Below are 15,686 nucleotides of genomic sequence, written 5' to 3'. Positions count from 1 at the left end.
TGTGGGAGAGTAAGATTGCAACATATGGAAAGACAGTACTTCTTTATTCTTCTGTATTTTTGATTGCAACTGAAATGGGAAAAGACTGTTTTAAAAACCAAGGACTGGGAAGGCTTGGTGCACTTTTTAAAAGCCAGTAACATAAAATTCAAGTACTGCTGGTACAGTTGGTAAGTTCAAGCAGCTGTGGAAGCCTAGCTTTCAGTTGAGATGGTGCTAAGGGATGTGTATGAACAGAACCTTTTCCCAGCAACAAGTAGCTGATTGATATGTGGACTTGTGACTATTTTGCAATAATAAAAACTTGCTGCCTGCCTACAACTGTGATTGATTTCCAGGTAGTTGAACAGCTTGGGGTTTGAATGTCTGGGAGAAGAAATCAAACCTCTGCGAATGCAGAAATGTCTCTTTTCTCTGCAGTAAAAAGTGTCTCTCAAGCTGGAAAAAAGCCAGTTTATTTCCCCTTTCAAGCCACTATAAGTTGCATCTTTTAATTTGTTCACAATTATAAAGGTCTGACTTATCAGTCACCCCGTGCCTCGTGCAAACAAGTAACTTGAGAAGAAAGACAGCGATGCAGCGCACTGATCAACAAATATTCTTCTCAGCAAATTGTATATACAGTCTTTCCCTCTGTCCTTTGTGGGAGAGTGTAAAGGGAAGTTTAAAGATGGTTAGAGTTTTAACTCGAGACTTTTATGCTGACAGTTCATAAAGGTTTATCTGCAGTTTGATTTATTTGTTTTGTAACAAATATAGCAAACTTTGTTTTAACCAGTACCATATGAACCTGTTTACTTGATAAACCAGCAAAAATTATAAATCGCAAATAACAAAAGTTCACTGTATTATCATGATCTCTGAACTGTTTGAGTAGTCAGTTGAGGGTGCAAACGAGAAGGCTCTCTGCTGGTAAGTTTTATTTAAGGCAAAGTTGGATTATTATTTCAGTGAATTATGCTGCAAATAAAGTATAAACATGATGTACATATTCCCTGCATTACATTTCTATTACTTAATATATGTTTTTATATGGATTACACGGACCTGCCGATCGACCAGAATATTTGACCAACCAGCACAGTCCTCGTGACTGTTAATAAAAAGTTCAATGTCGTAATTGTTAAGTACAGAAATCTGGTCCATTCTGCCTGCTGCCTGTTAGCTGGTTTTAAAGTCTTTAATTTGTGTGACACCAGAGGGAATAGCAGGACTTGACTTGCAGTATGCTAGCCTATTGAGGTGCAACACATGACAAGCTTACAAAGGCAATTTCCATTAAAGTTATAGATAATTTTAATATTTTCACTTTAAATTATTAACAATAAATTATGCAAGTTCAAATTGGGGAGCGAGCTACACAATGTTCCAGCAGTAACCCTGCCCTCTAACCTCAATTTGCTTTAAAACTTTTCCCCATATATCATCAAGCTTCCCAAAACAACGTGCTGTCAACAGAGATGTTCCTTGAACTTGAAGTTTTGAATTAGCTTAAAGCTGGCAAATCTTAACCAGAAAAACACTGGATTTGCATAACACTTTTCATGACTTCAGGTTATTCCAAAGAGCTTTACATCAAGGAATTTTTTAAAAATTCTGATCAGTATTTAAACACATCTGTTTGCAAATGTCTGCACAACAGGCACCAAAATGATTAACTAATTGGTTTGCAGGATAATGGTTGAGAACTAGGCATTAGCTAGGGTACCACAGGTTACAGAGCACATACAACATGGTCTATGTTGTAAGTATCATGACTCCATGATGTTTGTTGTTCAACTCTCATCCTAGGATTACTAACCATACAAGCAGTTTTCATTTGTATCAAAGTTGGATTTTCCAGAACAAACATGCATACTGACCCAATATAAATCATCTGGACCTCAGAGCATTAAAAGAACAATCCCTCCAGAAAATAATCAGGAATGTAGACAATATCATTAAATATAGCATTTACTGAAAGAAGTACATATTTAATGAACAGTCTAAAGCCCTGATCAAGTTAACGCTTGAAATCCTTTCCTAATTGTTCATAATTTATCTCTACTATGTGATGCAGCATTACTCACCTGCACCTGCTGCTGAGACCGTAACAACTGACGCAGGTGTACTGGAAGAGGCTGGCGTGGTTGACTGAATAGATGAAGCTGGTGTTGAGACTGATGGGGCTGTTGTGCTACCAATGGGCGTTGATGTCGTAGTGATCACTTGTGAGGCCATGACTGGTGTCAGTTCAGATTGTTGTATGATTTTTACACCCTCTGGCTTTGACCAAGCAGACTCTCGGGTACGAGCATTATAATAATAGACCTATGAAAGAAAGAAGAGCTTCTCTTTATGAAATGCAAAACAACAGCACAGTGCAACAAATATTAACAACTTGTTTTGACAGGCATAGTTATCACCTAAAATAAGACCTCAAGCGGAAGCCGACAGGGCAGTGAGCTCTGTTCAACGTTTTTTTAAGCTGCCTAATCAATAAAATGAGGCGTTGGCTACACGTGATAGAGTCAGAGCGATACAGCACAAATACAAACTCTGGTCCAACTAGTTCATGCCGAACATAATCCCAAACTAAACTAGTTCCACCTGCCTACTTCTGGTCCATATCCATTCAACCCTTTCCTAATCATGTACTTGTCGAAGTGATATTTGAACATTCTAACTATTCCAGCACCACCACCAATAATGCCAGTCTTAAACTCTCAACTAACTAGACAATTAAATAGTCAATGCCATTCTACAGAAAAATTTAGATAACATCAGGGCTTGGAATGACAAGCAGAAAACAGCCTTTGTACTGGTGTTTCAAGCAATAATCATTTTAACTAGCAAAGTGCAAAACCAGCGTCAAGATGAAACAGGAGCACCAGTGCAGAATCTCACAGTATTCACAGGGTCATCAGCCATCAAAACCTTGATTGGAATAATCGCAGCTTGGCTTGGTCAACAGAAAAGATACTTGTTATCCCAAGAAGCAGCATACTTTTTGTCTTGCCAAGTTTCGCAGGCATCAACAGGGAGCAAATCAGGAGTATAAAAGAAACATATGTATGGACGGAGTCTTAGCACTATGAAGAATTTGACACTAACTAGGATGAAATATTCTGATCAATCTATGCTCCTGCAACTCAAAATCCAATTCCTCACAGGGCTGCAATGTATACCATCTGTAGGATACATTACCACAACTCGACATGCTTAATATAAATTTTTAGTGTGAATTCCACAACTAAGTGGAACAGCAACTCAATTCACACAAAGACAACATGGCTTCAGAGTGACAACTGCAAGGAGGAAGGACAGCACTGCCCATATCATCACTTGGCAGGTCGAATCAAACCAAGATCACGAACTTCAAAGTATATTTCTTCAGAACTGTTATCTTCAGCCCAGTCTCCACATGCACTGGCATTCATTTTGGCACTTCAGTAATTACTCTGTAACATAACAGCAATATTTAGTCCTGTGGCCTCAACAATTAGGAGAAAGAACACTTCGACTGCATCTGTTGGATGTCATTAGCTCTTTGGTACTGGATCAAAATCCTGAAAATCTCAGCTTATCACATGCAAACACAAACCTACAACAATTTAAAGAACAAATTCACCACTTCTTCCTAAGGACAAGTAGGAATGGGCAACACATGTTTTGACCCAAATTGCTAATGGCTCATAATCAAATAGAAAAGAACTGATATTAGTGTAAACAGTGAAAAAAGCATTTCAGTTAAGCTGAGGACTGCAGAATACACTGGTTCGGACATCAGATTCTTACTTTTCCAATTAAAAAAAAAATCAGATACACCTTTAGGAACTGGGCCTCTGAGCATCCACTATCCTTCTCACAGGACCTCGACTCTGACCAATGACAACTTTTGTGACCTTATCCTCTCAATCACTACAAAATCCATCAGCCCTATAACATTTCACGATGTCTACATTCCTGTCATTCACATCTCACGAGCACTACAATTTTCATTGCTTCATGACCAGAGGCCATACCTTCACTCCAAAACTGCTCTTCTAAACCAGCAAAATTCCTCAGTCTGTGGCAATTTCCAAAAGAGCACCTGTAAAAGATGGTGCAGTCTCTGCAGCTAAAAGGTTCATAAATCCTAAACTTGTTCATCTGGAATTTTATGACCTTATATCTTGTACAATGGTACATGATTGACAAATTATTCCAATTTATTCAAAACTAACTCTTGACATACAAGTCACTCCATCGATTTTAATAAAGGATTTCAAATTTTCCTAACCAACACATCATTCTTTCCCAGAGTACCTCCCGTATGAATGTACGCATAAACATATTGATGATATAAATGTGGTAACAAATCTGTCAGTCTTTGATGAAGTAGTAAAGAAATTTTGCAGTTTATTTAAAAGATCTGTGTAAAGTGTATTCACTTTTAACCATGTTTGAAAAATTGTGCAGGGATCAATAATAACTTTCTTGTAGAAAAAATAAGGATGCACTTGACCTGGAGATCCTTGATTTAGAAGGTGTAGCAACAAAGAGGATAAGATACAGAAGCCAAGGAATGCATCTGCCAGAGCTAAATAAATTAAATCGGAAAGATTCAGACTGTACATGGTGTTATATTTGTGCAGAGTGAACAGGATGCAGATTCTTGAGGTTACTCAACTTTTCTTTACTGAATAAACCACTGAGGAAAATTTATATTGTCATATAAAGTATAATTTGCCTATGAATTCATGGTTTGTGTTTGCTCTGACTTGGGTGAAAAGCATTATGCCACAAAGATCATCAATTTTTAATCATAGAAAACAAAAGGAAGAATGACATTGAGCAGTCACAAGTACATGAAAGCAATCCTTATCGGATGTAATCAAAAGAAGGAAAACTGAGTAAAAATAGAATAAGCTCAGATATCATTATTCAAGCAATTGGGTGTGCAGTTAATTGTAAATTTCTGCTTCCATCACCTGACAAGTTCAAAAGTTTGACTCAATTCTCCCATGCTACCCTCATTTAATTGTGCAGACTTCCTACAAAATGTCATAGTTAAATCCTATGGCACTGTTCCCTCGACACTTGACGACACCTCTATTCTCAGAAGCACAATAGCAGATTTACAAGTAATAATACATTAAAAAGAAGTTCATACTCCTGAAATTACATACATTGATTCAATGGCAATTTCACTCCTATCAATTTAACAAAGGTTGGACAAATCATACGGGGCTTTCATAAGACATTAAGGTCCTCAGACATAAGTAGGCCATTCAGCGAGAGTCTGTTTCATAATTCAACAAGATCATAGCTAATCAAATCATCCTCAAAACCATTTTCCAGCCTTTTTGCCAAAATCTTTGATTCCTTGAGTGATTAATAATCTGTCTATCTCAGCAGTAAATATACACAATGAACCAGACTCCACAGCAACCAGCCAACAACATTGCCGCCACCTCCAAATGGACCTCACCACCAGGGATATATTTCCCTCCCCACCCCTTTCCACCTTCCACAAAGACCATTCCTTCCGTGACTACCTGGTCAGGTTCACGCCCCCTAATAACCCACCCTCCCGTCCTGGCACCTTTCACTGCCACCGCAGGAATTGCAAAACCTGCGCCCACACCTCCTCCCTCACCTCCATCCAACGCCCCAAAAGAGCCTTCCACATCCCTCAAACGTTTACCTGCACATCCACCAATATCATTTATTGTATCCGTTGCTCCCGATGCGGTCTCCTAAACATTGGGGAGACTGAGACGCCTCCTAGCAGAGTGCTTTAGGAAACATCTCTGGGTCACCCGCACCAATCAACCACACCGCCCTGTAGCCCAACATTTCAACTTCCCCTCCCACTCAGCCGAGGACATGGAGGTCCTGGGCCTCCTTCACCGTCGCTCCCTCACCACCCTACGCCTGGAGGAAGAATGCCTCATCTTCCGCCTTGGAACATTTCAACCCCAGGGCATCAATGTGGACTTCACCAGTTTCCTCATTTCCCCTTCCCCCACCTCACCCCAGTTCCAAACTTCCAGCTCAGCACTGTCCCCATGACTTGTCCTACCTGTCTAACTTCCTTTCCACCTATCCATTCCACCTCCTCTCTGACCTATCACCTTCATCCCCATTCACCCACTGTACTCTTTGCTACCTTCCCACACCCTCCTCTCTGACCGATCACCTCCACCCCCACCCCCATTCACCTACTGTACTCTCCCCACCCTCCTCTCATTTATCTCTCCACCATGCAGGCACTCTGCTTCTATTCCTGATGAATGACTTTTGCCCGAAATGTCGATTTTCCTGCTCCTCGGATGCTGCCTGAACTGCTGTGCTTTACAAGCACCACTCTAATCTAGACTCTGGTTTCCAGTCATTGTTTTTACCCAGACTCTACAGCACCTGACAGCAAATAATTCTACACATTCACTACGCTCAGAAGTAATTTCTTCTTATCTCGGTTTTAAATGGTCATCCCTTTATTCTGAGATTATGCCTTTTGGTCTCTGATTCTCCCACAAGAGAATATAACCCATCTGCAACTACCCTGTAAAGACTCCCGAGAAACTTGTATGTTTCAGCCAAGTCACCTCTCATTCTTCCATATTCGAGCATGTACAGACCTCATCTAGTTAACTTTTCATCAGATACTCCCTTCCTACCTGGTATCAGCCAAGTGAAGCTCTCTGGTTTGCCTTCAATGTCAGAATAACCAATGCCAAATTAAAGGCCCAAAACCATTCACACAAATAAAAAAAACTCCAGCTGTGGTCTAACTGGTGCCTTGTAGTGTTAGCAAAACCTTACTACTTAGATACTCCATTCCGTTAGAAATAATGGCCAACATTCCATTTGCCTTCCCTATTACCTCTTGAACTTCTATGCTTCAACTCCTTTATTTTTCCTGTCCAAGTGCTTAATCTCACATTTTCCCAGATCATATTCTATCTGCCAAGATTTTACCCACTCATTTCATCATTCCCGCTAATGGTCTTCTCACCTATTTCTGTTATCTGCAACTAAGAGCAAAATGCTGAAATCACTTTCATTCATTTTTAACATATTTGAAAAGGATTTGCTGCCAAAAAGACAATCTCTGATATAGGATTTTCAAGAACATCTATGAGCACATTGTCACCCACAAACCAATTAAATGAACAGCTTTTATTGTACTTGCCAATCTGAAACTCTATGTTTTACCAACATGTATCTAACAGTTCTTCCAGTGCACTGCAGAAAATATCTCAGAGATCATAAATGCTGCCGAGTTGATCACATTTGAGCAGATAGGAATGAAAAATTAAGTTCTTGTTGAACAGTTAAGGATTCATGCACGAAGCCTGCACCCACTAACTTGACATCTTCAAATCCAACCCTGAATAGTGAGGCTTCCTTGAGAAAAACAGTAGGGCTCAGTGGTTAGCACTGTTGTCTCACAGCGCCAGGGTCCCAGGTTCGATTCCAACCTCGGGTGACTGCCTGTGTGGAGTTCTCGCATTCTCCCCATGTCTGCGTGGGTTTCCTCCAGGTGCTCTGGTTTCTTCCCACAGTCTAAAGATGTGCAGGTCAGGTGAATTGGCCATGCTAAATTGCCTATAGTGTTAGACTGCATTAGTCAGAGGGAAATGGGTCTCAGTGGGTTACTCTTCAGAGGGTCGGTGTGGACTGGTTGGTCCGAAGGACCTGTTTCCACACTGTAGGTAATCTTTACTAGTCAGTAGGCTATACCAAAGGAACTGAAGCTGTTCATCTTTCTGGGACAGACAAAATATGATTTCATGCTTGAATTAAGTTGCAAACAGTTCACATTTCCAACACAAACTGATTTTGGGTTATTAAGATTTTTTCATCAACAAGGCAACAGCATAGAGAACATCCTTTTTCAAACTCCCAGGCTCAGAAAATCCAAATAATCAGCCAGTAGGAAGAAATGCAACTAGGAATAGCATGAAGCTTCTTGGTCGTCAAGGCTAAGATTACCAGGAATCAATAGCTAGTTTATAAACTCTAATCTTACATAAAATGTATAAACAAAAATGTTAAGAGTTTATTTCAGTCTAACTGATTCTGCTTCATGACAATGTAAGTCTCTGCAGGGCAGTTTCTGATTGTGGGGGCATAATGCAGTCTAATCATTCAACTTCTGTTTAACTTATTGTTTTGTAAAACTAGCAGCTAAAGGTTTGATAAATACTCTTTCAAAGCAGAAAATACTGTAAAGGAGGAAGCTGTTGGCACTGAAATTTCAGGTATTAGCATTTTTGGACTAATGTGCGCATAGAAGTAGGCCATTCACCCATTGAGTCTGCTCCACTATTCAGTGATGCTGTGGGTGGTCTGAACTCCACTTTCTCAAATTCCTCCAAAACTCTTGGCCCCCTTACTTAGTCAACATCTCTAAGCCTTGAGTACATTTAATAAGCCAGCCTTGACATCCTTCAACAGTAAAGAATTCCAGATTCACTACTCTTAGAAGAAATTCCTCCTCAACCTGGTCTTAAATATGCAACCTTTATTCTGAGATAATGCCCTTTGGTCTTAGTTTCCCTCTGTAGGAGAGTTTATATTTCCACATCGATCTTGACAAGCCCCCAAAGAATCTTGTCTGTTTCAAAAAGGTTGCAATTCATTCTTCTTTCAATGAGTACAGGTTCAATCTAGTCAACTTCACCTCATGTGACAGCACATTCATCCCTGGTGTCAGCCTAGTGAACCTTTTCTGGAGTACTTCTAACACCGGGCGGCACGGTGGCACAGTGGGGGCGGCACGGTGGCACAGTGGGGCGGCACGGTGGCACAGTTGGGCGGCACGGTGGCACAGTGGTTAGCACTGCTGCCTCACAGCGCCTGTAGACCCGGGTTCAATTCCCGACTCAGGCGACTGACTGTGTGGAGTTTGCACGTTCTCCCCGTGTCTGCGTGGGTTTCCTCCGGGTGCTCCGGTTTCCTCCCACAGTCACAAAGATGTGCGGGTCAGGTGAATTGGCCAAGCTAAATTGCCCGTAGTGTTAGGTAAGGGGTAAATGTAGGGGTATGGGTGGGTTGCGCTTCGGCGGGTCGGTGTGGACTTGTTGGGCCGAAGGGCCTGTTTCCACACTGTAAGTCTAATCTAATCAAAAACCAGAATATCTTACCTTAAAAAAAGTGTCCAAAACAGGATTTCCAGGTGCAATCACAAGTGTCTTAAATATGTTCAGCAAAAGTTTCTGAATTTATACTTAAGTCCCTTTGAAATAAAGGCTAACATTCAATTTGCCTTCCCTATTACCTGCTGAACTTGGGTGCTAGCTGTTGTGATTCATGGATGAGGATTACCAAATCCTTCTGTTTTGCATATTTTAAGAAACAAAGACGATAGGAGCAGAAGTAGATCATTCGACCCCTCGAGCCTGTTCCACTATCCAATATCATTATGGTCATCGAGCTCAAAACCTTAATCCAACCCTCCCACCATAATCCTTGATCCCCTTCGCCACAAGAGGTACATTTACCTCCTTTGTTGTAAACACTGTTTTGGTTTCACTCTCTGTAATAGTGAATGTCACAGACTAACCATTATCTGTACGATAAAGCTTCTCATCTCAATCCTGAAAGGTTTACCCTTTATCCTCGAACTATGAGCTCTGGTTCTGGACTCACACACCATTGGAAACCTCATTCCTGCATCTAACTTGTCTAGTCCTATTAGAATTTTATGGGTTTTTGAGATCCCCCACCTCATTATAATAAACTCCAGTGAATACAATAGTGACCAAGTTGATCTCTCTTCATATATCAGTAGTGTTGTCCAAGGAATCAATCTGGTAAACCTTCTCGGCACTCCGTCTCTCGCAAAAGTACTGTCTCTTCTAAGGAGACCAAAACTGCACACAATATTTCAGATGAAGCCTCAACAGTGCCCTGTATGATTGCAGTAAGACATCCTCATTCCAGTACTCAAATCCTTTCACTACAAAGGTCAACACACAACTGTCTTCTTCACTGTCCGTTACATCTGTGCTTCCTTTGTGACCAATGCATTGGAACACCCAGGTCACACGGAAAATTCCTCTCCTTCAATTCACAGCCAAAGAATAACTTGTACTCCTAATTTGCAATCAAAGGTGGATAAGCTCACATTATTCTGCATTTGTCATGAATTTGCCCAGTCAATCAGCCTATCCAAATCACACTGCAACATCTCTGTATCTTCCTCACAAACCTGATTCAGTTTTTTAATGAGGTCACTGAAAAGACTGATGAGGGAAGAGCGGCAGATACTATTAACGTGAACTTTAGTAAAGTCTTTGACAAGAGTCCACATGGTAGACGAGTAACGTTAGGTCACATGGGATTCAGTGTGAGCTTGCCAATTGGATACAAAATTGGCTTTATGTAGGAAGCAGAGGGTGGTGGTGGGAGGGTTGTTCTTTGCACTGGAGGCCTGTGATGGTGGTGTTCCACAGGGACTAGGTCCACTTTCATTTATCATGTATACACATGATTTGGATGAAAATATAGGAGACATGGTTAGTAAGTTTGCAGATGACATGAAAATTGGTGGTATACTGGACAGTAAAGGTGGTTATCTAAGATTATAAAGAGATCTTGATTAATTGGGTCAATAGGCTGAGTGGTGGTGGACTGAATTTAATTTGGATAAATGTTAGGTACTGCACTTTGGTAATACAAACAAGGACAGGACTTATGCAGTTAATGGTAGGGCCCTGGGTAGTGTTGTAGAACAGACAAACAATTACATACTTAAAATCCTCAGTCTGAAAGCTGAGGAATAGGTAGACAAGATGGTTAAGACGACAGACAGGACGGCTGGAAGAACAGGAGGTGAAGTTGTCGACATTTCGGCTTGTAACCCTTCTTCAGGGCTGGGGGGGGTGGGTGTCAGAGGAGCTGCAGACAAAGGGTTGGCGGGGACAGGGTGGTGAAGTGGGGATAGGTGAAAACAGGCAGAGGTTACGACCTAATTGGTCAATGGGATGCTGCCTGGCTTGCTGTGTTCTTCCAGCCTCCTGCCTGTCTACTTTGGATTCCAGCATCTGCAGATTTTTTTTTGTCTCTAACCTAGAATGGTTAAGGCGGCTTTTAAAACGGTTGCCTTCATTGCTCAGACCTTTTGAGTATAAGCGTAGGAACATCATGTTGTGGTTCTACAGGACGTGGGTAGGACTCTTCTGCAGTCGCGTGCAGTTCTGGTTGCCCTGTTAAAGGAAGGATATTATTAAACTGGAGAGGGTTCAGAAAAGATTTACCAAGTTGTTACTGGGAATGCAAGGTTTGAGATATAAAAATAGACAGGAAAGGCTTAATTTTCTTTTGACTAGAGTGTAGGAGGTTGAGGGCTAAAGTTATTGAGGTTTCAAATATCATGAGTGACATAAATAAGGTGAATGACAAGGGCCCTTTCCCTCATGTGAGAGAGTTCAAAACTAGGGGGCATATTTTTAGGGTGAGAGAAGACAGATTTAAAAAGGACATGAAGGGCAATTTTTTATTTAAAAAAAAGATTTTGTCTGTGGAATGAATTGCTAGACGAAGTGGTGGATGCAGGGATAGTTACAATGTTCAAAAGACATATGGATAAGTTCATGAATAGGCAAGGTTTGGAGGGATATGGGCCAAGCGCAGGTAGGTGGGACTAGTTTAATTTGGGAATATGGTCAGCATGGACCTGTTGGACTGAAGGGTCTGTTTCCATGCTGTATGACTCAGTTCAACTTTTCACCAAATTTTGCATCATCAGCAATTTTTGACAGAATACATTTAATTCCCTAATTTAAATCATTAACACATATCATGAACAGTTAGGATGCTAGTCCCAATCGACTTGTTACTGCCAGCGATTCAGAAAAAGATACAGTCTATCCCCTTCATTCCTGCTCTAAAGTGCATTTTTCCACATTACATTGCATCAAGTTTATGCATATTTGCTCAAGCAGTCTATATTTTTCTGCAGACTTTTCATATCATCCCCACCACTTACCTTCCCATCTATTTTTGTGTCATATGTATACTTGGCTACAATACATTATTTTCTGATGAAGGGCTCTGGCCCGAAACGTCGAATTTCCTGTTCCTTGGATGCTGCCTGACCTGCTGTGCTTTAACCAGCAACAAATTTTCAGCTCTGATCTCCAGCATCTGCAGACCTCATTTTTTACTACAATACATTATTTTCCACATCCATGTCTCTTGGAATAAGATATTTAAAGGAAAGGCCATTAAAATAACCATAACTTTCCATACTCTCAACAAGATTTTAAACAATTTAAAAAATTGTTTCACCTTTTACTGACACAGAATTCTCCAAGACTTACTTTTCCTTCTGGGGTTTTGTTTTCCACCCAAATCTCTTCATTGTTCGGTAAACCAGGTGCTGCTGGAGCAGAAACCGGAGGCATCCCTGGTGGAAATATCATTCCAGGCGGTGGGGGCATATTGGTCATAGGAGGTGGCATGAAAGGTGGTCTCTGGAAAATAAATTAGCAAGGTCAAATTTATCCAATGTGAATTGAACCAAATAAACAGTGACGAAAGCATGTGCCCCCTAAGACAGCAATATAGAGTCAGGGGTGTAAAGCATGGAAACAGACCCTTTGGTCCAAACTGCCCATGCCAACCAGTTATCCCAACCCAATCTAATCCCACCTGTCAGCACCCGGCTCATATTCCTCCAAAACCTTCCTATTCATACACCCATTCAAATGCTTTTTAAATGTTGCAATTGTACCAGCCTCCAACACTAGGACTCCAGGAAGTACTGAGGATCAGAGGGACCTTGCTGAGTGTTATCCACAGATCTTGAAGGCTGCAGAGCAGTGTGTGGGTTGGATGATAAAAGGTGGTGAGTTGGATAGTTGTCTTTATGAGTAAGGAGGTCATGATCTTTTTAAGATATTTGATAAATCACAGCTGTATTCGTCTGCAGCTCTGGTTACCACACGACAGAAAAGATGTAACTGCATGAGTGAGGATGCAAAGTTGATTCACTGGAATGGTGCCTAGCTGGAGCAAATCAGCTCTAACTTGAGACTAGAGAGACTGGGATTATTTGCGTAAGAGCAGAGAAAGACAAGGGGGAAGCTGACTGAGGCATTCAAAGTTTGGAAGAACATGGATTTGGTAGATAGGAACAAACTTTTTCCACAAATTTTTCCATAACTGAGGGCACAGTTTTACGGTGCAGGTGGTTTAGAGGGAATGTGAGGGAAAACAAAATTCACCAGAGGGTGCTGGATATCTGGAACTCACTGCCTAAAAGGCGGCGGAGGCAAGAACTCAAGTTGTTTTTAAGTAATTTAGATGTGCACTTCAAACACTATAGCCTAAAAGGTTAAGTACTAGAATTTGGGACTGGAGTAATAAGTACTTGATAACGTGGGTTTCCTCTGGGTGCTCCGGTTTCCTCCAGAAGCAGGTTAGGTGAATTGGCCGTGCTAAATTGCCCATAGTGATCAGGGATGCCTAGGTTAGGTGCATTAGTCAGGGGTAAATATAGGGGAATGGGTCTGGGTGGGTTAATCTTCAAAGCGTCAGTGTGGACTTGTTGGGCTGAAGAGCCTGTTTCCACACTGTCGGGATTCTATTCAAAAAGCTGGCACGGATACAAGGGTCTTCATGTGGTGCGATAGTTTACAACTTAAGATTAAGTTTCAAGAACGTTTTGGAGGTGCAAACTAGCTGCGGGTGGCTGTTGGTCCAACCAAAAGGCATAAAATCCTGTTAAGTCACTGGCCCTGTACCTCAGGCTTGACATCGAGGCAAAGCATGTCACCCAAAACAATACCTTGCTTCCTATGAAGCGCAGTGTCTCTTCATTTTCCATATCTAGGTAACTGTATGGAGTCCAAGGGTCAAACAAAAACCTCAGTTACTGTATTTGAGAGCTAGACATATCACATGCCATTGTTGATTTTCAAATGTTAGAGGATAAACACCTCAATTTCTGAACATAATCAACATCGTCTGAAATGCATGTATGAAGTAAAGACCGATTTTAGATGTGATATTCTCAATGAAGCTCTCAAATTTCTCAAGTTTGGAATCACTGACTAACAGTTACTACAAACAAATTAAATGTGAATGTACAAAAGGTACACAATCCTTTATCCAAAATCCTTGGGGCCAGTTGGTTTTTCGGAATTGTTCGAATTTCAGAATAAATGACATTTTCACAGTGAAATTTTTAAAATTACCTAACAGCGGATGCACGTGTAAATAGCACAAGCCCTGAGACACAATTGATGCCTGTCAGTGCTGGGCCATACAGCCACATCACACCTGAGTGACGTGGTTAGAGTTGGTGTGGAGTTGGGTCTCGTGTTCGCACACCAAAACGACCCTCCACTTTTCATAAAGAAAAATTCAGATTTCGGAATTTCAGATAAATAGTTGTGTATCTGTGGCTCATGATAAATATTTACACAATTATTTTCAGAATTTCAGATAAGGAGATGGGAGAAAACTTCCAGCTGAGGAAAAATAATTGCCTGCCAGGTTAAAAGGAAGTTCACAATCAGCAAAAATGAGTCTTCAGTTCTCTCTAAAGGGTGCTTTTGTTCAATAATCCAAGATCTGTGATTATCTCATCAGAAAGGCAAATGGCAACTCTCCTAAATCTACATTCCTTCAACTTCAACTCCGCACTTCATCACATCCTAAAGTTTCACTGCTCATCAATACCTCAGCTATCAAGATCCTAGGTTTTAGAATGCTTTCTGAAACCCATCTTCCTCTCTCCCTTTAAGATACTCCTTAAAACTACTTTTACGACTAAACTTTCAGTCATCGTGCCTATTATCTCAAGTCAGTGTCAATTTTTATTCGACAATCGTGGCATCCTTGGTCTCTCGAAACAGGCTCTACATGGAGATAACATTAGCAAAACTTCGTCTAAAGTTCCAAGCTGTATTTACATTCAAAGTGAGCCCTCAATAATGTTCCTGTGGAGCACTGCTTCACATCAGGAATACCTGAGCTTGTCTAATTCAATACATTCCATGATTGGGACAATGTTCAAAGCATTGCTTTCTCAAACGTTCAAAAACACATTTCCAATACAGAGAAACAGACACATTAGGAAAAGTCTAAACAAGGAGGGAGTCAATTTAAATGTTTATAACAGGACTTCTATTTAGAACTTTACCACCTTTTCCAGGTCATCCCATACACTTGAATTATTTTCTACTGTAGTCACTTCTCTAATGTGAGTGATTCCAACAACAAATCAGCAGTGGAAATGTTCTATGTCCAGTCTAGAGGTAAACAATAAGCTTATATCATTTTGGTATTACTTGAAGCCTGTTGGCAGCTTGATAGAGAAACAGTGCCAGTTGTTTTTAAAGATCCTATTTGAAAAAGTAGGATGTTCCAATCATTTGCATCACACATAAATCAGTCTTTCTTGCAGAATTTGAGATGCTACAAAAGGTAGTTAGACACCAAACCCACCACTGACTTGAACAAGAAATCAACCTGATTACTTTCTCAAGGTCTGGCCAAAGTTCTATATGCAGCAAATCCTCCATGAGCAGCACTCAGCTAGTAAAACAGAATTCTACTAGAATATTGTTCAGTAACCATCAAAATATCATATTCGGGAGCCTCCTTCACAGTGCAACATTACACAACATTGTACTAAAGGGAGAAAGGGACAGCAGAAACTGGGAAAGTGACTGGAAAGCCTGGTAGAGTCTTGTTACATCAAG

General features: G+C 40.8%; 1 protein-coding gene across 6 annotated transcripts in view; it reads right to left on the bottom strand.

The window, feature by feature from the left end:
* LOC132823340 (transcription elongation regulator 1-like) overlaps positions 1-15,686 on the bottom strand; it is a 106,136-nt gene that overhangs the window by 58,970 nt on the left and 31,480 nt on the right. For all 6 annotated transcript variants that reach the window (XM_060837044.1, XM_060837045.1, XM_060837047.1 and 3 more), the window contains exons 3-4: positions 12,297-12,449; positions 2,070-2,310 (exon numbers count right to left, since the gene is read on the bottom strand). In XM_060837044.1, the coding sequence (XP_060693027.1) occupies positions 2,070-2,310; positions 12,297-12,449 (394 nt within the window). The remainder of the gene's footprint in view (positions 1-2,069; positions 2,311-12,296; positions 12,450-15,686) is intronic.

Source organism: Hemiscyllium ocellatum, chromosome 16 (genome assembly GCF_020745735.1).
Source record: "Hemiscyllium ocellatum isolate sHemOce1 chromosome 16, sHemOce1.pat.X.cur, whole genome shotgun sequence".
Lineage (NCBI taxonomy): Eukaryota > Metazoa > Chordata > Chondrichthyes > Orectolobiformes > Hemiscylliidae > Hemiscyllium > Hemiscyllium ocellatum.
This window is presented reverse-complemented; position numbering and strand designations above follow the sequence as displayed.